This window comes from Misgurnus anguillicaudatus, chromosome 18 (assembly GCF_027580225.2).
Source record: "Misgurnus anguillicaudatus chromosome 18, ASM2758022v2, whole genome shotgun sequence".
NCBI classification, from domain to species: domain Eukaryota; kingdom Metazoa; phylum Chordata; class Actinopteri; order Cypriniformes; family Cobitidae; genus Misgurnus; species Misgurnus anguillicaudatus.
Window position 1 is genome coordinate 22609358 of NC_073354.2, and position 23878 is coordinate 22633235.

The 23878-nt window shown below is 39.5% G+C and overlaps 1 protein-coding gene across 1 annotated transcript; it reads right to left on the reverse strand.

Annotated features, from left to right (window-relative positions):
• Positions 1-1307: 1307 nt before the first annotated feature.
• rnf144ab (ring finger protein 144ab) lies at positions 1308-23644 on the reverse strand. The gene is made up of 8 exons (XM_055186357.2): positions 23373-23644; positions 8415-8568; positions 8062-8166; positions 7887-7947; positions 7436-7646; positions 5638-5785; positions 5224-5313; positions 1308-2799 (listed from the first exon to the last, which is right to left on the reverse strand). The coding sequence occupies exons 2-8, from the start codon at positions 8547-8549 to the stop codon at positions 2668-2670; spliced, it is 882 nt and encodes a 293-aa protein (XP_055042332.1). The 5' UTR covers positions 8550-8568; positions 23373-23644; the 3' UTR covers positions 1308-2667.
• Between the last annotated feature and the right edge of the window lie 234 nt (positions 23645-23878).

The following is a 23878-nucleotide window of genomic DNA, read 5'->3' on the forward strand; positions in this document are numbered from 1 at the left end:
ACACTCACCTAAAGGATTATTAGGAACACCATACTTATACTGAGATTGACCCCCTTTCGCCTTCAGAACTGCCTTAATTCTACGTGGCATTGATTCAACAAGGTGCTGAAAGCATTCTTTAGAAATGTTGGCCCATATTGATAGGATAGCATCTGGCAGTTGATGGAAATTTGTGGGATGCACATCCACGGCACGAAGCTCCCGTTCCACCACATCCCAAAGATGCTCTATTGGGTTGAGATCTGGTCACTGTGGGGACCATTTTAGTACAGTGAACTCATTGTCATGTTCAAGAAACCAATCTGAAATGATTCGACCTTCGTGACACGGTGCATTATCCTGCTGGAAGTAGCCATCAGAGGATGGGTACATGGTGGTCATAAAGGGATTGACATGGTCAGACACAATGCTCAGGTAGGCCGTGGCATTTTAACGATGCCCAATTTGCACTAAGTGGCCTAAACTGTGCCAAGAAAACATCCCCCACACCATTACACCACCACCCTGCACAGTGGTAACAAAGCATGATGGATCCATGATATCATTCTGTTTACATCAAATTCTGACTCTACCATCTGAATGTCTCAACAGAAATCGTGACTCATCAGACCAGGCAAAATTTTTCCAGTCTTCAACTGTCCAATTTTGGTGAGCTCGTGCAAATTGTAGCCTCTTTTTCCTATTTTTTTGTGGATATGATACCTGGTGGGGTCTTCTGCTGTTGTAGCCCAACCGCCTCAAGGTTGTGCGTGTTGTGGCTTCACAAATGCTTTGCTGCATACCTCGCTTGTAACGAGTGGTTATTTTTAGTCAAAGTTGCTCTTCTATCAGCTTGAATCAGTCGGCCTATTCTAGCATCAACAAGGCATTTTCACCCACAGGACTGCCGCATACTGGATGTTTTTCCCTTTTCACACCATTCTTTGTAAACCCTAGAAATGGTTGTGCGTGAAAATCCCAGTAACTGAGCAGATTGTGAAATACTCAGACCAGCCCATCTGGCACCAACAACCATGTCACGCTCAAAATTGCTTAAATCACCTTTCTTTCCCATTCTGACATTCAGTTTGGAGTTCAGGAGATTGTCTTGACCAGGACCACACCTCTAATTGCATTGAAGCAACTGCCATGTGATTGGTTGATTAGATAATTGCATTAATGAGATATTGAACAGGTGTTCCTAATAATTCTTTAGGTGAGTGTATTTCTCTACCTAAATGGTACATATTAGGACCTTTTTAAAGGGCAGCGTTCAAGTGATAACTTTGGCACTTTTTGAAAACTAGTGCACAAGAAAGCAAGCCAAGTGCATTGCAGCATAATATATTTAAACGTGAAAAACATGTACATTATATAATACAGGTAGCTACAAAAATTGTTTCATACACTTAAAGTGTGCAAAACATGGAATAAAGGTCATAATAAACAGAAAAAAAACTTGGTTTGCTTTAAACCAAATAGTAATGCGCTAAACAGTGAGCACATTGGTTTACACATCACATATTTTGGCAATCTGAAGCATTACCCCTCAAAATAAATTAATAAATAATCAAACAACTCCTAGACCTGACTGAAAAGTAAAAAGCTTCACTGACCTGATTACTTTGACCTAAATTGGCAAATTTGGGTTTAGATTTGTAGTCACAATCAAAAGTTTAGGGGGAAAACAAAAAGCAACATATTTAACATCAACAGAACGTCTCTGTACATGACATCATTCAATGTGACAAGCGGCATAAAACATTTGATTTTGGTTTCGGTGATAGCGCTGACTGAGTCTTTCTGTAGCACCAACCCTATGAGCTCTGACAAGGCATCAGGTGGTGTGATTGCTACGTCTGTGGTGCTAAACTGATTTATATGGAAGAACAAAGTTTGCTGTCCCATGAAAACAAGCATATAAGGAAGCATAAACTGTAGAAGAGGATCTTCTGTTTTAAAGTCCTAGTCTTGCTTTGGCCTGTCTGTTTCCAACATGCATTTAGAAGTTGACTAGAAAAATTGAGAAATACTAAGGTCATGTGACTTTGCTACAAAAATAAAAGAAAGTACTGTTGAAGAAGAGCTTCTTCCTCCACAATAAACAACATCAAAAATACGTTTAGTTAGCTTTAAAGGGATATTTTCTTTAAAAAAGAAAATCTGGTCATCATTCGCTCACCCTACAAGTCATTTTAAACTCTTCTGTATTTACACAATAGTTACACAAGTATCCAACAGTGCCTAAGATATACAATAAAAAGTCTATCCATGGTCACCGTTTCTTCATACGGAAAGAATGTACTTTAGACTTTGGACAGGTTTGACCTAAGGTGAGCAAATGAATGTTTTTTGGTGAACACCACATAAAGTGAAGAAAAAGTGAATGGTGAGATTGACAACACATACAAGACAACAGATTTAGGAAAGCTACATATCACAGAGAGAACAATGTGCGAATCCTCCAAAACAAACTGTGTCTTCGATCAAAATCATTGTTTTCAAACACTATAGACCTTCTTAAATCTGACAACTCTGCCTCTTTGTAAACCTCTCCATTTCAATGTCAAGACCTGAGTCTTCCACTAACGTCCCAGTTGGAGCTACAAAAGCAGCTCAGAGACGGGGTTGTAGTTAAACCTCAGTCGACTGAGCCAAAAGGTGAACTCCTGAAGGTGGCCCAGGGCCCTAGGTAGGAAGAGGGTCATCGTCCCCACGTTTGCACTTGCATTTGCAGCAAAGTACAAAGGGTGTGGCCAGCAGAAGGAAGGGGGAGGCAACCAGCAAGAGCAAACCGAAACCAGCGAAGATGCCTACAACCTGTGCACAGATGATAGGAGAAAAGAGGGAGGAGATGTGGGAGATACAAGGGGAGGGGTGAAATTTAAGAAAATTGAGGATAAAGAGGAAGTAAATACAATTTAAGTGTTTATACCAGCAGATTAAGGAGGTAAAGATATTGGCATTTTGTGAGGCTGGTACTGGTTAAAGGGATAGTTCATCCAAAAATGAAAATAATAATTTACTCACCCTAAAGTTGTTACAAACCTGAACACATTTATTATATTTTCTGCTATACACAAAGATATTTTGAGCAATGTAACCAAACCGTTTTTGAGCACCATGGATTTCCATAGTATTTTTCTTCCCTACCATGGAAGTCAATGGTGCTTCTGTTTCCTGCTTGATTACAAATATATTCCTATGTTTTCAGCAAAACAAAGACATTTATACACAGGGTTCCCACACCTTAGTTAACTTCAAATTCAAGAACCTTTCAAGGACTAATACCCTCAAATTCAAGGACTAAATGTGGGGACACATTTCAAGTGAGAGCAAGGTTACATCGTGTTACCTTTTAAGATACATTGTTACAGTTCCCTTTTGAGGGAACTCGCGCTGCGTCACTGAGCGGACACTTTATAGACGCCTCCAGGTGTAAGTGCATCTGAATGTGTATATCAAATTCAACCAATGGTGAGGCTTAACAACCAAGACAGGAAGACGCGGGAGCCAGGAAATATATCGACATCTAAACTATTGCTGAAGACGGCGTTACAGGGACGCAGGAAGTATGGCAAGGAAGACGCAGCGTCTCGTTCCCTTCTCAGGGAACAACAGTTACATACATAACTTGAGACGTTTTCATGTGTCAAACAATGCAAAAAAGCATTTTGGTATAAATCAACATTCGCATACAAAAGATATTTTAACATTTTAGCACGTGTGCGCTTTTTTTTCCAGAAAACTTCTTGCATAAAATAGATTCAAGCACTTTCAATGACCTGTATCTATGTATGTATATTTTCAAAAACTTCCCAGGGCCTTGAATCCCCCCCCAGATTCACAAACTTTCAAGTATTTCAAGTTCCCATGGGAACCCTGTATACAGGTTTTTAACAACTTGAAGGACAGTAAATAATGACTGAATATTTTTGGGTAAACTATCCCTTTAAGTATGGTACTGGACCAGCTAACCACAAGATGGCAGTAATGGTTTAATAAATTGGCTTAGTTTTGATGTCTTACGGCCTTAGTTATTGCCTTGCAATGTGTTAAAAAGCTTCAATATATATTTGTTGTCAAATATATGATACAATTTTGTATTTTATGTAAATAAAAAGATATCAATAATGGGTTTCATGAAGCAGTATCTTGCAGCCAAGAATTTCCTTAAAGGTGCCATAGAATAAAAAAAACTTGTATTTACCTATGCATAGATGAATAATAAGTACATGGTCAGTACATGTTAAAGACATATTGTAAGCCTCAAACGCGTTCGTTTTCTCATTCTTATGTAAACCTCGTGCATGCAAAAAGGCAGCCAATCTCAGCATAACACCAACTGTGATGTAACAGTCGAGATGTACGCCTCAAAATGTTTACTAATGTGGCATGAGCGTCAGAGAGAGCAGAGCAGGGCTCAACGTTACTATTCAAGACCCTTCCAAATAGGGCAAAAATAGATCATTTCATACAAAGGACAAATCTAAATGGACATGGTAAAACATTTGTGGATAATTTTTGCACTTAATAAAGTTATATACCTTCTATGTAAATTTCAAATAACAATTTAAAGGCGGAGTGCATGATCTGAAAAACAATTTGGAAAAGAGAGTAGGGCCGACTACCAAAACACACTTGTAGCCAATCAACAGTAAGGGGCGTGTCTACCAACAGACATCGTTGCCTGGGTTGCATATGTGTGGGGCGGGTCTATCAAAAGAAGATCCAGATTCTATTGGGGTAGGGGCGTGTTTGTTTAGGTGATTTCAAATATCAACATTGGCTTTCAGAGATCATGGACCCTGCCTTTAACATATTATTTGAGTGCATTCTTTGGCACCTTTAAAACTGAAGAATGACACAGCACCAAACAATGTTAATCAAATTTCAGTGATCAACTAAAACCATTTTCATTTTCAATTGGTAGAATTAGAACTGGTATAGCATTGAATACAGATTAGAAATATGGAGGGAGAGGAGAATCTTTAAAATACATTTAAAAATAAATATGCATTGAAACACACTCGGCATGCTGTAGGAGACTAATGAATTAAACCATGTTTGAATCCCATTGCTACCTACTGTCTGTGCACGTTCTCACTCACTCACTCACTCACTCACTCACTCACTCACTCACTCACTCACTCACTCACTCACTCAAAACCCTTTAAAAATGATAAGTGTGTTTCATCTAAGACCTGTAGCTGGATGGGCATGATTATGTTGTTCAGCACACACCTGCGTCCGATGCCAGATGACGGAGGCTCTGGAGTGACCCAGTTTGTTCTGGCAGGGTCCTTTATCATAGTGAATCAGCAGGAAGTCATCCTTTGGAGACGGAGGAGGACTGTTAGTGTCACTTAAGATGAATATCATTAACATGGACAAGCAGCACAACTCCTTAAGTAAACCAGCTCAGGTCTAAGGCTTGTTATTAATCTGTAAGTAACTGTACTGGAGTAAGAAGACATTTATCTACAGAAGTGCAACTGTGTGTTGTATTGGTGATTATAGGGGTAAAGATCTGAGAATTCATGTCAGAATATCTTAAAAAGTGCTCAGCTGTGCTAATACACTAATACACAGCTGATAAATAATACACAGCTAAAGCAAATATAGCAATATACTTATAATTTCATATATGAAACGTACATCGAGTGACTCCAGGCAGTACCAGCAGAAGGCGTGTTTGCAGTTCTTACACATCATCTGTGCGCAGCCTTCATCTCTTTCGATAAACACTTTACACTTAGGACAGCGTTTGATCGGAGCCTCGTCGTCGTGATCTTTCAGGTTAAAACTGAAAGAGATGGAGACAAATACCAGCAGGACATTTACATATGGTACAAACTAAAAACTTGCTGTTATGTCCTCTCCAACTCTTACCCTGCGTTCACACCAGCCACGGTAGAGGCATCAAGCGTGAGTAATTTTTAATGATAAGTCAATGTAAAGACGCGTTTACACGCATCTGGGGTTCTTGCGGTGCAAATGACATGAATCCGCCTCGTTCACGCGAATGACGCGAATTGAGCATTGCCGCGGGAAACGTGCGAATTGAAAAATCTGAACTTTGGTGGAAAATCGTGCCGCGTTAACCAATCAGGAGCTTGCGCTAGTAGTGACTACCGCATTTGGTGTGAATCCAGCATTAGAGGTTATAAACAGATGAATATATGGATGTTTGGATTTGTTTTCAAATGCCTAAACAATATGGACAAATATATTTGATCATTTTTATTTACAGTGAGGAAAATAAGTATTTAAACACCCTGCTATTTTGCACGTTCTCTCACTTAGAAATCATGGAGGGGCCTGAAATTGTCATCGTATGTGCACGTCCACTGTGAGAGACATAATCTAAAAAAAAAAAAATCCAGAAATCACAATGTATGATTTTTCCAACCACTTACCCGCATGATACAGCTGCAAATAAGTACCCGAACACCTGAGAAAATGAATGTTAATATTTGGTACAGTAGCCTTTGTTTGCAATTACAGAGGTCAAACGTTTCCTGTAGTTTTTCACCAAGTTTGACCAAAAAGTTCTATTTTGGTCTCATCTGACCACATGTCTTTCTCCCATGACTCCTCTGGATCACCCAAATGGTCATTGGCAACCTTAAGACGGCCCTGGACATGTGCTGGTTTAAGCAGGGGAAACTTCTGTGCCATGCATGATTTTAAACCGTGACGTCTTAGTGTATTACCAACAGTAAACTTGGAAACGGTAGTCCCAGCTCTTTTCAGGTCATTGACCAGCTCCTCCCACGTAGTTCTGGGCTGATTTCTCACCTTTCTCATCTTTTCCCACGAGGTGAGATCTTGCATGGAGCCCCAGTCCAAGGAAGATTGACAGTCATGTTTAGCTACTTTGCTAATGATTGCTCCAACAGTGGACCTTTTTTCACCAAGCTGCTTGCCAATTTCCCTGTAGTCCTTTTCAGCCTTGTGGAGATGTACAATTTTGTATCTAGTGTCTTTGGACAGCTCTTTGGTCTTGGCCATGTTAGTAGTTGGATTATTACCGATTGTATGTGGTGGACATGTGTCTTTATGCAGCTAACGACCTCAAACAGGTCTAATTTAGGATAATAATGGAGTGGAGGTGGACATTTTAAAGGCAGACTAACAGGTCTTTGAGGGTCAGAATTCTAGCTGATAGACATGTGTTCAAATACTTATTTGCAGCTGTATTATACATATAAAAAGTTTTAAAAATCATATATTGTGATTTCTGGATTTTTTTTTAGATTATGTCTCTCACAGTGGACATGCACCTACGACGACAATTTCAGACCCCTCCATGATTTCTAAGTGGGAGAACTTGCAAAATAGCAGGGTGTTCAAATACGTTTTTCCTCATTGTATATGCACAAATCTAACATTATACAGTAACCATCAGCAAAATTGAACTCTTATCCTAAACTCTGTGGTTTTGTAGTATTACCTATTCTCCCTGGGCAGGAAGGTGGTAATTGGAAGGCCCTCCTGACACCCCTGGCCTGTGTGGCAGTCTCTACTGCATGCGGAGCAGAAACGCAGGTTGCACTGAGGGCACTGCACCGGCTGCGCAATTTCCACCTCTTCTTTCTTCAGCTGGCACACGGCTTGGCATGAGGAGGATGGACACCAGGTCCTACAAGGATCCAGGAGAACCTCTGCATGAGCAAAATGAACAAACACTGAACAAAGATCACACAATACATTCTTCATCAAAAATGTGTGTGACAAATAGAAAGCGCAGCTAATGCAGTATAATAAACATTTCAGAAGTATGGAGCACTAGTATATACAGTATGCATGTGTTTACCTTTACATTTATGCATTTGGCAGACACTTCTCATCCAAAAATACCCATGACCTACAGGAACATGCATGTTTGCATCAGAGAAACTCACCTCGCTCAAACTGGAGTCTCCTATAACGTTGCATGACCTCCGCAGGCACCATATACTCAATCTACAGTAGAGAGAAAGATTGTAAAAGCCTTAATCCTTCAAAAACACTTAGTTGTGTGCACACAATAAGCACAATTACTTCCTGTCTCTGTGTCTAAATTTTAAGTTAGCCTACCTCGTTTTCTTGTAAATGTCCCCGTTTTGGGCAGGCAGAGTCCGGACAGCTAATAGCCGCTTCGAGGCCTTCTTTAATGAGTAGGTCAACATATTGCTTCAAACACTGTACGGGACAGATTTCAGTAAAGTTATCTTTCAAAGAACAGACAGGAATAACAACAAAGGAGTTGTCACAGAAGACCGTGTTCACTCTGCCAGTCAAATCCGTTTCTACATATCCAATTGGATTTCGATCATTTTAAGCAAGTGTGAGAGAAAAAAACTCATGAAATATGAAAATTTGTGATAAACAGTGTGGAGTGTGGACACAAAAATTTAAACTGACAGTGCAAACATAGTCAAAGTCCTTACCAGACTGCAAAACATGCACTGGCACTGTGATATGGTGGTCATCTGCTCCATGGGAAACTCTCCCAGACAGAGTTTACAGGACAGAAGGGGCGCCGGGTCAACATCACAGCTGGGTTCATAGCGAGAGATGCTCATGGTACAAGAATCTGGGATACTAAGAGACAGACAGACAGAATCACTGCAGACATCATACATACTGACCCTATTTACTTTATTGCACATTATTGTGAACAATTAACTTTGTAAATGTAAACAACTTTTACAATAACTTCACAAATCGTTCTTAATTTTTTCACCCCTCCAATCACATGATTTCATTTAGTCCTCATATTGCAGAGGTGGGCTGTGTGCAGAGCTGTAAGCCCTCAAGATTATATTTTATTTAGGGATCATTGCATTGAAATGTATTTAGTTTGTTTACTTGAAATAACAGCTATCAAGAGCTTCTTCAGTGTTTGTTGAGGGCTCGTCCAATCATTCGATGTAAAGTGTGTGTATTTTTCACTATGCTGCTAGGTAACCCAAAGCAAGCTAATGGCTATGTTTTTTTGAACAGGAAAGCCATACAGTATATATTAGGGATGCACCGAATCCAGATTTTTTAGGTTCGGCCGAATCCCGAATCCACCGTTTAAGATTCGGCCGAATCCGAAACCGAATACCGAATCCTACTCGCATCCTTATTCCAACACAGTAAAACACATTAATGAAGTAAAAAACGTCCACAGCAGTGTATTTTTCATTTTATTTAATTTTAACTGTACATTTTGCCAGGATGACAAGTTGGAAAAACTATTTTGACAATAACCATAAGCCTATGCATAATGAAAGCGATGCGTTGGGACACGCTCGTTTTTCCAATAAGCAAGCAGCTCCGCGATGAAAACTATATTTAACTTTGAGTGAGAAGCTCCGCTCGTCAATGTCAGTCTTCACACGGCCGTCCAATTACAGTGAAGGAGGGGCGGGACATTACCACAGCAACCAACCGGCTCACAGCTGAAGCATCACAGCTACCAAGCGCTCGGCTGAAAAACAGCTGGCATTTGGGGTCCTCAAGGCGTTTTCAGCGGTGTTTAAAAGTTTTGGTGTGTCCAGCTGACCGAAAGAAAAAGCTCCTCTCCACGTCAGCACCCGATGTGTGTAATCAACGGCTGCGTGACGTCGACCAGCGTAGCGCAAGCCTAGGGTTCGGTTCGGTGGAAAAAAAATCTAGGATTCGGCCGAACCCCGCCAAAAAGCCCAGTATTCGGCCGAATCCGAAACCGAATCCTGGATTCGGTGCATCCCTAGTATATATACACTCAGAGAATACAAGCAGCACCTTTAACACAAACACACACATACAGTTGGCACCTTAAAACTGTTTCTAAAATCTACAACTAAGAAATGTACTGTAGTTTACTATACCACCTAATCCATGTGGGACTAGATGCAACATAGGCATAATCAATTTTGGAAAGATGATCTAGTGTGTTTCTCCACAGCAGATATAAGTGTGGGTGGAGACAGATGGAGACTGTGTGCTTGCGTCTGCAGTCTCTCATCGTGTTAGCATTGGAAACAGTCGACAGCCCAAAAAGCACCAACATCTCAGTGGGCTCTGTGTGTGTGTGTGCGTGCGTGCATGTCTCTCTCTTCAGTCAGGAAGCCCACATACCACATTCACAAAACCCTGAATCTTATATTGTGCCCTATAGCAAATACAGTGAGACTATCTAGGGATTCATACTGCAATCTTAAAAAAACAAACAGACTATCATATTTGTTCATGAATGTAAAGGTAAAAGATGTTACGGCAATGTGTGGCATGCGGCATTACTGCAATGGGTGGCATGCGGCGTTAAGGCAACGTGTGGCATGCTGCGTTAAGGCAACGTGTGGCATGCGCCGTTACGGCTACCTGTGGCATGCGGCGTTAAGGCAACTTGTGGCATGCTGCGTTACGGCTACGTGTGGCATGCGCCGTTACGGCAACATTTGTGTGCCATGCGGCGTTACGGCAACATTTGTGTGCCATGCGCCGTTACGGCAACATTTGTGTGCCATGCGCCGTTACGGCAACATTTGTGTGCCATGCGGCATTACGGCAACCTTTGTGTGCCACAATCTTATAGACGGTTTCACTGGACGCACGTGCTCTGATGCGATACACGTCTGGATCCGAACTTTACTTACGGTTTCGTTTTTTTAATGGTCTGACTAGGTGTTAAACCAATCTCTTGAACAAATGCCTCGTCGAAAATAACAAATGTTTTGGTTTCCTAGGTAATCTATGTGTTGTTTTTTGCTTGTTATATAAATAAACTAATGTTTAAAGAACTTTGTTGCGATTTATTCTTAGCGGGTTTACCGGAAGTTACGTGCGGACCACAACAGCCGCTTGTTTATGCTGTTACTGCTGCAACCGTCTATATGATGCCCCACAGCAAATACATTGAGACTAGGGGTGGAACGGTACACAGAAGTCCCGGTTCGGTTCGTACCTCGGTTCAGGCGCCACGGTTCGATTCACTTTCGGTACAATGTAGGGAAAAGCAAAACAAAAATGAAGGCGGCATTTTTTTAGTACTTGAGCTAATATCTTAAAAACATAGGTGTCCTTATCAGTGTTATTTTGAGATGTCATGAATATGAACTGAAATGCATTTAACATACTATCTCGTATTTCAAAAATGTATACCACTTTAAGTAATCTTGTACTCATCTTTCATACAAATATGGGTTCAATTGTATTACAAGTGTTACCTAAATACATTTTAAAATTACATTTTGGCCTTATTTCATATTCATGTACTAAAGAACAAAAAAGGCTCTTAGGATGAATTAATAGGTGTGACCAACTTCACGAGGCGCTGCAAAAAAATGACAAGTGGATGACATCAGAGTAACGCGAGAGCGATTTGAATCAAATTAGCCTCCTCCGCAAAATTTCTCGCGGTACTCTGTCGCTGATGGCGCTGCGTAAAGTTGAGCACGCTTAAGAAACTGAAAGCAGCTGAACTCGACAGAACTGCCCTGCGTATGCCTGTTGTATATAGCAGGACAATTTATCTCCTACTTCTCAGCGTGAGAAATACAAAGTGTGGCGTTTGAACTGACTGAAATGCGTGTTTGTCAAGGTGAATGCGTGAGACTTGAGAGCCCTGATTAGATGTATTTCCACTCACATACCTAACAATTGCTGAACAACGCCGATGCAAAGTCCTCGTCTTTTCTACCACTCTCTCGCCTGTACTATTGTAACTGACTGGAAAACTGAAGTTTTGCCAAACTTGCGATGGCTGGCGGAGCGTCTAACTCTTGTGGAACACCACTTGCCATCCTCGCTATCTCTGCTCACTAACTGACTGGACCTGCGTCAACGTGACAAAAAACTGCAGAGTGCCAGAATGTAGACGGGCTCTGATAGAGCGCATACATAGGCGGAGCTCGGATGCATCGGCGCCAATCAGAGCTTCAGAGCTAAAAGCGGGGCAACAGATTAGCTGTCCATAAAGAACCTGCGTATCTAACAGTAGTTCTGCATTACATTAATTATATTGCACGCAAGTTTTTTTATTTTCATACCGTGTATTCTCCGTTTAAATTCATGCACCGAACCGTGACCCCGTACCGATTCGGTTAGAAACGAATACATGTATTGTTCCACCCCTAATTGAGACCATCTAGGGATTCATACTGCAATCTTAAAAAACCAAGCAGACTATCATATTTTCTCAACGTAAAGGTAAAACACGCGGCGTTACGGCAACGTATGGCACGCGGCTTTATGGCAACGTATGGCACGCGGCGTTAGGGCAACGTATGGCACGCGGCTTTACGGCAACGTATGGCACGCGGCTTTACGGCAACATTTGTGTGGACGTTAATATAGTTATAATTAACGTTATCTTTATAGTTATCATTCTTGATGTAAATGGGGCCTTAGAGGCAGCTGGGGCCATTGCTGGAGCACGCTGAACTTTAAAAATGCCAAAGCTGAGGAAGGAGATGTGCAACAGCCTAGCTGAACTCCTGTATCTGCTGACAGAGGTAAATAGTCTGAGCTAGCACTTTAGCAAATTGTCTTGTTGTGCTAGCACATTTCAAAGAGCACAGTTTAATTAAATAATTTTCACTTAATTTGTGACGATGGACAGGAGATGCTGCGATGGATAATTTAAACCTGTAGTGGAAATATGATAACAAATGATATCAAGGTCTTACGCAAGATCTATCTAGGTTAAAGCTAATTTAAGCTGTACTCCATTCACAAGCCTACACAACTGTCACTCCAACTGTCTGTCTTGTGCTGATGGCTTGGATGCAGTCAAGAGCTTGGGGAAAAAAAATCATCTTCCATAAGCACAATAAACTTAAAGGTGCCCCATGTCATTTTTAGAAGGATCTCTTGACAGAAATGCAATATAATATCCATAAATATATTTCACCGGTATAATATTTAACTGCTGTTTTTATTACCTGAGAATGAGACGTTTTTTCTATACACTGGAAGTCCCCTTACATGGAAGTCACCATTTTGTGTCACCATGTTTCTACAGTAGCCCTAAACTGTCCGAAACTGCTCTACAGAGCCCGTTTCGTCACTACGTTGTCTCAGACAATGACATGTTTATCCTGTGGCGGCATACTGTAGCTTCTCTATGCGTTTCAAAAGGGAGGGATGAGCTGTGGACTGAGCCGTTGATTGCAATTGGCAAAATCACCGCTAGATTTCGCTAAACATCTAGACACAGCACCTTTAAAGTATAAATTCTGGTAATAATCACATTTTAAAACTGTTACTAAGATTTTCTGATCAATTTTAGACGATCCAATCACAAGTGATCAGATAAATAGGGGGGTAAACAGTGTGCAAAACATCTTGTGTTCAAATCACAAAACATACATGTGAGCACATCGGTCCTGATGCAATGAAGCAAAGCAGCTTTAAGATTAAATGAATCAGAAAAATTAGAAAATCAGGCAAAAACCTGCAAGTCAAATGCACAAATGATTAATGAAAACAGCAATGCGTGTCATCTGACCACTTGTGATCACATCACTTGATGAATGCATCTTAATATGGGGTGTAAATGGTGTCATTAATTGATGTTACCTTTGCTGTTTACACCAAGATTCTCAGTAAGCCTACAGAGAGCACACAACACACATGCATGCCTTTGGCATCCTTTGGCAGGATGCGTGTCAACAACTTTAGCACAATGGCTGAATTGAATGTCCTAATTGGATTACACTACAAAGTGAAAAGCATGTGCCAAGTTGGTTTTACATAACATTGTAATTTTTATTGTATTATGACATCTTTATCTATTATTTGATTTTGCATATTATTTGTGTAAAGATGCATACAAACCGTTGGCAAACGGAAGTGGGCATGTCCAGCTGCACGACAAAGTTGAGAACAGTTCATATGCAAGTTTATGGAAATGACGAGCAACTATCGGGAGTGACAACCAATGAGAGTGTAGCAGTGAAGTTTACATCATCCCTCTTTCGTCATTTACTGAGAAGACGGTTACTCATTTGCTGACCAGAGCTACATTTTACTGCAAGTATCTTGGGAATACCCATGTTTGTGACAAACAAATAACATTTTGTTTATTAAATATTGTTTAACAAGTTCTCATTAACATGTAATCAATAGGGAATGAGATAAAGCATATTTGGCATGCTGTCCAAAGGGAGGACTCCGAGCTCGGAATTTTAGCCAGAACCCAGATTACTCCCCCCTCTTTAACTGGGATAGATGTCCTGAGATTGAGGGGAAGGGATGAAGGAGGGATGCTGCAAAAACTGTCACGGGACAGAGGTGATGGACAGCTATATATAGACACCTCTTTGCGCTGATTGGTTGGATTACATGAATGTGCTGTTGCTGTTCCCAAAAAACTTAGTTCAATAAATTTCATTAACTGGTTAAAAACAACAGCAAACACAGAAAACAATGTCTCAAAGGTTCACAGGGAAGTTTTGTGGACAAACAGCACGATTGCAGGGGAAAGTCTAATATGTTTAAGCAAAACCTCTTAAAGGTGCAATGTGTACATTTTAGCAGCATCTAGTGGTGAGGTTGCGAAATGCAACCAACAGCTCAGTCCACTGCTCACCCCTCACTTTTAAAACGCATAGAGAAGCTACGGTAGCCACTAGGGGTGGCACGGTTCATGAAAAAAATCCGACCCGTTCGGTTCGCTTGTCTCGGTTCGGAGCGCGTGTGTGTCGTACGGTTCAACGGTTCATGGCATGCGCAATGTATGTAGCCTCGTGCCCTGTATGTGACCTCAGATAGCGTGTTCCCCTTTCGCGAATAGCGCGAAAGAAGAGGTGACTAGTGTGGAGAGTGAGTGCTGCCGGTCATGTTACGTGTAGAAATGGCAAGAGGGAGAGAAAAAGAAGTCTGCCCGCAGTTGGAGGATGCGCCAGCGTCGTATAAGTTTGTTGTGTGGAAACATTTTTTATTTCATGTTACCTATGATGACAGCGGAAATAAAACAATAGATACAGCCACACGCGACAGCCTTCTCTCCGACCATTTATCTAATCTGAGGTAATGAACACTGTTTTACGTCTTTTCGTATTCAGCGCTATTTTTAGCCTTTCGTTGATAAAACGAAAGCGGCTGATTTCCGCGTAGTTTCATTTTGCTAGCGTGTGAAAGTTGCGCGATCTTATTACATAAACTGCCCCTTAAAGTAATCAGGACAGAAATGGTCAAAAGTGGACAAAAGAGACGGATTTAAATATTACAGGTGTAAACGTTATGTTTCTCTCTCGTTCACATATTCTCTCTGCAGTATTTAAGCAGCCTCTCAGTGATAAATCTTAGAGCTACACTGAAGTTGGCATTTTGATAAATGCATGTTATCTTTGTGTGCTAAAAATGCACACAAAGTTCATGTAGATGGCAATACACATTCTCTTTTTTGCCAAATAAATGAAAAGCATGTTGAAATCATCAATGTCTTCCCTCTCTCTGTGTCAAAATCTTGCCTGGCTTTCCTCAGGGATGTGTTCAATAATGTGCTTAAAGTCAAATTCAGTTTGTGCATGATTACATGATATAACTTTTTTTAATACTGTATCCTAAATTATGGATAATTAATACATTAATAAGATAATACATTTCTGGAGTGTTAAAAAAAATAACAACAAGAACCGTACTGAACCGAGAACCGTGACCATAGAACCGTGATACGAACCGAACCGAGGGTTTTGTGAACCGTGCCACCCCTAGTAGCCACCACCAAAAAAACATGTCATCGTCGAACACATCTTAGTAAAAAAAGTTTGTCTGTTAAGGGCTTCTGTAGAAAACATGGTGGCACAAAATGGCGACTTCCACGTAAGGGGACCCTCTGTGCATTTAGATAAAATCATCTCATTCTATGGTAATTAAAACATAACGGTTCATTATAAAAAGGTCTTTATACACCCCTGATAATATAGTTTTGTATATTATTTTGCATTTCTGTCAAGAGATCCTTCTAAAAATTACACACTGCACCTTTAAGCAAAGAGGAACAGACAGCAATAAAAACAAAAATCTCAGAAAAGTGTGATCGGACACACAGTAATCCCTGCAAGAGTTCTGGAGTGCGTGTTCCCACCAAGCGTAGGAAATGAACTCTGCCCAAGGAAACAGCAACACTTCCTGCAGTTGGCATACACTAGTTTAAAAACACAGTTGCTCTCAGCCACACTTTCAGTAAAGAGCAAAGATTACAGAAGGTGAACAAATATCGAGCTAGAAAAAGCATTGTTGTGGTGTTCTTTAAATTTGTTTCAACCCCCAAACCTTTAATAACATCAGCATAATAAAAATTTTGGTGTATCTTAAAATATGACAAGACATAAAATACGAACACATAAGGGTCACAACCTCGAACTCAGAATTAAAAAATGGAATCGTCGATGCTGCCACGCCCACATGTCACGTTAAAAAAACACACGTTTTGAGTGCTGCGAGTCAACCTCCTCTAACTTTGCTACCTACAGCCAGTTAATAGATAGCATGGCAGATGCAGGAGACACCATGCGAGCTGCTCTTTACATGGGAAACAAAAAAACAGCACGTTCCTCCCGCCTTCAGCTGAACTCAATCAGAACAGAGAATGCACGCGTGGACAGCAAAACGCCGTCTGTGACAGGACCGGTCGTTTCTCTGAACTGAGATCTGTTTAACTTATTTCAGTTGCTTAAGAGTTATGAAAACAGCATTTAAACATGACTTATTGGGGTATAGTCTCACAATCTCGTCTGACGCTAATAAAAGCACGTTTTTAAGGTGCAAAGTACTGACAGATGTTCATCTGACAGGAAGTTTTGCTTTATCAGGTATGTGCGTGTACTAGGGCTGTCCTCGACTAAGGATTTACATGTTCGAATCAGAATTGTCGAATCTTTTCATAGTCGACCGATAGTCGAATCATCTATGTGTGTGTGTGCATGGGTTGGGAGGGGGTCAGACCAGGTACAAATTGATAACTTTTATTTTCTTTCACAAGCAGCACACATAAACAAGTTTCTGATTAAGTGACCAAAAGTGATGAACGAAGACAAAACTGACGATGCATTTATATATTGTTAAGGTAAAATGTAAGGCAACATTTGTTTAATTATTCCTCATAACATTTTAAAGCCACGATCTACAGAACATCACACAAAAAAACATTTTGATAACTAAACCTAAAAATATAACAAAGGTGATCCTGCCTTGGAAACCTCCGCTGCTAATTCAGTGTTTTTATTTAATTTGGAGATTAAGCGCGACAAAGCAGTCATGACAAAAAAAACGACAAATGAGAAATGACAAATAATTTGTGATTGTTACTGCAAATTATTAAAACTATAAGCTTTATATACAATTCATAAAAACACTGAAATTAATGATTTTATAGACACTACGCGTTATTATTTAGCACAGAAATACCTGCTTGCTTTCACTTTGATCATCTCCATTCACTTTAGATACAGAAACAACTGATGATATTATTTATTTCAGAAATCTCTTTTCAATCATTTGAAAGTGAACACCAACCATAATATTAAATCACAAGAAAGACAGTCGTGTCAGGAATAAATATAGGTTCGGTGCAGATATTTTCCGTTTCATCACCAAAATTTAAAGAAACGGCTAACCTGTTTTGTAGTTTAACTTTTGACAATATAACCACTATGTTCTAAATACATTTTAAAAACTTATACCCGTCGAAAACATCCGTTTTTTAATGTTTTAGTTTGATGAACTTCTAAATATGAGACGAAGCGCACCTAGCACGTTCGGCTAAATTGCATGCGCAAGCATGGCCAGCACGCAATAATGCAAAATCTATACAACGAAAAGCAATCCAAAATGTACAGACTTAAATTAGATCAGAATTTACCTTTATAATAAATACATTTTTTTAATAAAATAAGGTCAGAAGTTACAAAGTGCAGAACAAATATGTGCGTGCACGAAAACAAAACACAAGCCAAATAGATACATCAGATAACCCAGCGTGATTTATAAATAAAATAAAATAAAGAAATTATTAAAAGAATGAACATATAGCCAAAATTGCCAGCTTTTGCTTTTAAATGTAGAAACAAAGAGGCAATGGTTTATTAACATAGGAACCTCTTATGGGCATGTAGTCCGGTCACAGCGGTTGCTGGATTTATTAACGCATTTTAAAAATATTTATTGAAAGCTGATACTTCACATATTATTTGCAGAATTATAATAATATGCTGTATATTAATATATTGGGAGAAAGCTGTTATATGTGAAATCAGATAATGTGTGCACCATATACGGCCAAAATTAAAGGATCCTCATTTCATAACACATCTGCGACGATTCGACTGTGAGATTGGTAGTCGAATCAGGCTTCTCCTATCGATGCATCGAATCTTCGACTATTCGGGGTCACCCCTAGCGTGTACCATATTTTTCCACTGGCAACATGACCAACATGGCAGGGCATCTTCAGGTTCAAGGTCAGGTATTATATTTCATAAAAGTCTAGTCTTAAAATGGCATAGCAACCTGTTCTTTCAAAAAAAGTAAAAGAGAATTGTTTGAGTCTTGGAGAATCGTGACACCCCTACGAACACATGACGTGGGAAATAAGATCACAAGAGATGAAAGACATCTGTGTTCTTCGAAACAAGATATGAGATCATTACAAAGCACAGTGACACAGCAGACTGTGTGCACCAGAAAGCACTGGGACGGCTAAAGAGATGAATCTCTAGAGGGTTTGTCCCATTTCAGTTAGACAACATGATCTAGTTTTCATGATCTAAACGGGATTTAACAGATTACCTGAATGGCTGAGATCAAAGGATTTGTAGCAGTTCAAAACGCACACCCATCCTGTGTCATTTAAAAAATATATATTAAAAGAATGATTATATGATATATTTATAAGTAGTTGAAAATAGCAATGGACAGTACAGTTCATTTTAAAACCAGGTTGCCTTTTACTTATTGATAAAACTTTCATCTTTGTTTTGAAGTCAACGTCCTAATAAGCTTGAAGATTAACCTACTTTCCTTCTAGTGATTCATTCACAGTCACAGATCTGTTGACATTCCCTTTTCTTTGCAGTAATTCCATGTAAGGCTAAAAAATGTTAGGAATTTTTACATTCTAGTTTGAAAGGTGTATCAAAAAAAAAAAAAAAAAAAACACTTCTAACATTACATTAACATTTCTTAATTTAGCAGCCACTTTTATCCAAAGTGACTTACAAACAACACTCTAAAAACAAACAGTGCTAAATAGGACTAAAAGTGGTTCCCTGGGGCCTCATTTATCAAGCGTGCGTACGCACAGAAGTGTGCGTAAAGTGTGCGTAGGAACAGTTTTACGCAAAGTGTGGAATTTATCAAATTGCACTTATACTTAGAAATGTGTGTAAATATACGCACACCTCGGAGTATGCGTACGCAGAGCATCTAGTGGTAGAATAGCGATACTACACAGCACCCTGTTCCAGTGAGTATAAAGAAGTGTCTATTTATTATCCACAAGCAGGTGTTAAAAATGATTAATGTCAGTATGGTAACAGCAAATAAGTATAATGATTTATTTGTGATATGTATCTGTTTCTGTGAAAGCACATGTGATTTGTATTAATGAAGTCTCCGTCAAATGCTTGACACAGTGCAATGGCTTATCTAGCGTTATTGGAAGACTTGGCAAATAATCCATTTCGCCGGTAGCGCGTTTTCAAAGATCGCGCCAATGATGCTGGTTATATATGCTGCTGTCCAAGGTGGAAAGTTGTCTGTCCTCCTCCAGTTGCACTCGTTTCACGTCGGTGTGCTGTGACGCGGTTTTTTTTTTTTTTTTTTGCTGATAATTTAATGTCAGACTTTTTTATTTCTAAAAGTGTTCTCATACCCAACGGAATTAAACTCACTGGTAACATGTTCCCATGCAGATTTGTTTTCTTTTGTTAGTCATTCCTCTCATACTAAGTGAACCAAACAGGATGTGTTATTAGGATTTAACCTCATCCCCCAGTAACTCAATTTCTGCGTCTGTAAGTTTCTCTTTTATGCTCTCTTTGCCATTATTGCGACGAGGGAAAAAGCACAACCACGTGACTTATAACGGGAGGTGTTGTCACCATATATGGTTCATTGGAGGCGTTTCGAAATGCAAATGAACATGAACGTGCACGAGCATGGTGCTTAAGAACAAGTGGGATTTATCATCAAGGATTACTTACTGATGTGCGTACGAACCACGTGCGCACGTTTGATAAATCCCGATTTTTTTGTACTTAGGCACATTCTAAATTTCATTCGTAGGTACAAATATAGAACATTTTCTACGCAATGTTGATAAATGAGGCCCCTGGCTCGTAATCATAGGGGAACCATTTTAATTGGGATATAGCACCTATATAGAACCATATTGTGCTATAAAGAACCATACCTGGGGCTATAGTGGTGGTATATCACATGGTTCTTCATAGGTACTTTACAGGTGCTATATAGCACTTAAAATGGTTCCCTATATGATTACGAGCTTTCAGTGCTATTTAGCATCGTTTTTTTAGAGTGAAAAGAGCATTTAACATTGAATGACATGCAAAAATAATTAGTCGCTTTATGTGCGAGTCAGACGGCTCTTTCTTCCTTGGTCGGTTCATGGCCAGTTTAAGTTGCAAAAATCACCATTCCTTCTGCTGTAGTGAAACGACTGATAATAAAGCCAGGCATCAGCATGCAGTGAGTCACCTCAGACAGCCTTTGGCCCTGACTTGATTGAAAATAAGAAAGAAATGAAGGAAGTAAAAATTCGAAGAATCAGGGCCGAAAAAGATGAAAAACATCAGCGTAATATTGTTGTATAACTTTGACGCAACGTAATAGCGTGTGTTGTCGTGTAGAGCAGGAAGACTGGCAGGCACAGCGTGTTCCGGACACAGGAAGTCCATGTGCATTTTATGAAAGGCACATTCAGCACTGACCAGCTGTACTACAGCAAACACTAATGCCCCTCTTTCATGCTCAGTCCGGTTCTTTAACATCACACTAGGCTTGGACGACTTCCCCTCTCTTCACCTTTATGTCTGCATATCCCGGTTGAGGTTACAGACTTCAGATAAGCCACCTATAGTGATTGAGGAACAACTCCAACCACTGGCCTTCAATGGAAAGGTCAGGCATGACGGCACACCAACTGTAGATCAAGCACTGGGGCACTTCCAGACTGGCCATAGACCAATAAAGAAACAAATCCTAAAGCTGTGGTTGCCAGCTGAATGACTTTGCTGGCGTTTATATGCATGAATACAGCACAAGACCTTTTGAACCGGTGGCCACTGAACTCTACAGGCCATGCAGTAATAGTGAAAAGTTTACAAGTGCTTGTGTGTGCGTAGTTGGCTATAGACACAACTGTCACCAGAAAACTTCCTTTTCAGGACAACCTCATTATAACTGCTTGATTTAAGAGGCAACATGCGTCTATGGTATGTTTGTGTGTTATAGTATGAAGTGTCACTAGCTGTTTGGGTCAAAGCATCTGCTATATGTAACTGTTAAACAAACCATTTTAACCAGGGGCCAGCATCGACTGGGGGCCTCAATAAATGACTAAGCGGGCCACAAGATTACTTAAATTATTTTATGGGTGATTCTCACGAGGCCATTGGGACACCACGGCACTGGTGGTTTGGGCTTTGAAATGTGTAATATAGTAACATTAAAAAGCATCAGAATTAACACAATACTGTGTTCTGCCTTGCACAGTGTGTGATTTCAGCATGGGAATTTGTAGTTGTAGATTTTGTCTCGTTTTCTGCTGGGGTTCTCGTTGCCGCGGTGTGTCCGGCTGTGTTTGAACGTGCGTTATGTTGTAATTTAATCAAATTAACACAAAAATATTAAGAAAAACAATAAATGGATGTTTTGCTAGACTACTTTAGATGACAGAAAAATATTTACTGAATATTCATGTATAATAATAATGAAGAAAAATTAGGAAAATGATGTGTCCATGCCTGATGTTCTCATCCTCCGCAACACTTTTTGAGAACAGTTTAAGCACACATACAGAATTTTAATAAAGTTTGATTTTGAGTGACCAAGCACATGGACCAGTTACTTCAAGATGGCTACCAGGTAAGATCATTTTTTTTACAGTTAATTTAAAATATTGTCTTGTCAGAATGCTTACACGACATTTTGATTTTCATTACCGCAACAGATGCTTATTAAATGTTAATTTAATTAATAGAAGCATAATACTTTGATTTTAAATGCATGTGCATAATCTCCAAATTATGTTCTTTCAGGTTTGTCATGTCATTTTGAAAATATGTCAGTGTTGATGTTTTCTGACTGTTGCGGTAATGAGATTTTTTAGGACTAATTTTTTTAATTATGTTACAAAAAGTGTTAAATGATAAGTCAAAGTTTTTATATTAATGTTCCCATCTACTCCAGACTTTGTTTTTCAATTTTCATGCTTGCCATTTTTAAAACCAAGTTTTCGTGAGAATCACCCTTATATAAAAAACAAAACAAGCTTTAAAATAAGCTTAAACAACTAAAAAAGTTGTTTATTAAAAGTCTATATTTTATTAGTCAGAATTGTAAGGGATGGTTGGGGTTTCTAACATTGTTATGGTGGACAATGAGGGGGCTTTGAAGTCATCAGACAGGTTGACCGACTTCCCTAAACAACCCACTAATAGTAAAAAGTCATGTTATGACTGTTCTAAATACTGGCACATGACTTCACTTGTTTTCCAACCAGGGGTCGAGGGCCACAGGATGGCCTCAGCAGATTTCCAAGGGGGCCTCAAAATGACTTAAAATGATTAAATCAAGCATTAAAGTAAGCTAAAACAAACAAAAATGACACAAAATGTTTCTTTGTGCCATTTTAGTGGCGAATAAACATCCGTCTAGTCATTTCAAGCTCTAGTTAATTTTAATTGGAAAAAATTGAGTGATCTGTCACTGGAATAATATCAGCTTCATGCAGAAATATGCTCAACGTCCTCTTATATGTCCGCACTTGTAGATAAAATCATGGCTAATAAAAGACATCACAGTGCATTAAATCCACTATAACTGTTAAGCGGTTATATAATAGAAATAATTCCGTTACAATAAAAAACCTGGGACTCGGGAGGACCTGTTGTATTTTAGCCCTCATAAATGTCACGTACGTAAGGTTTCATTATGGAGTTCCCCCGGATTATGTTAATCGGATAAGCGTCACTACATGCTGAGATTTCCCAAACGCCCAATTAAGTGAACACCTTAAATATCTGTTGCATACAATAGAAATGATAAGTCTAAAAGTAACAACTATTCATATTATTATACAATGTGTATCTTACCGTGCAGCAAAAAATAAATCGCAGCTGTAATATCAGAATGACGTGTCAATACCTCGCTAGCTTTTATGATCACAAAACACCACACGCACTGCTTACCTTTGGTTGAATGCTGTATGTTAGTTGTCAATCTGTCACTGGAATAATATCAGCTTCATGCAGAAATATGCTTAACGTCCTCTTATATGTCCGCACTTGCAGGTAGATAAAATCATGGCTAACAAAAGACAGCACAGAAAGCGAAAAACACATAAAATCCCAGAGAAGCGTTTTTGTCCTCAGCTGGTCGGACTGTTTGCTGTGACTCTCTGGAGCGGCGCCATTTGACTGCGCTTGAAAGCGAGCGACTCTTGAGACGACGCCAATGTGCTGTTCTGAGATCAGACTGCTCACTAGAGCCCTCTGCAGACTATACAGAGAGACTGTTTTTATTTCTATTCACATATAGATATGCATATATTCTTACATTTAATTTTTTAACGTATGTTTATAAATGTGTACTTTTAATGATTCGTTGGCAGGGTCTTTTACAATATATAAAAGGTATTTAAATCTTCAAAGGTATCTAAAAACTAGACAGCAATCACGTACACATCAAAATACGG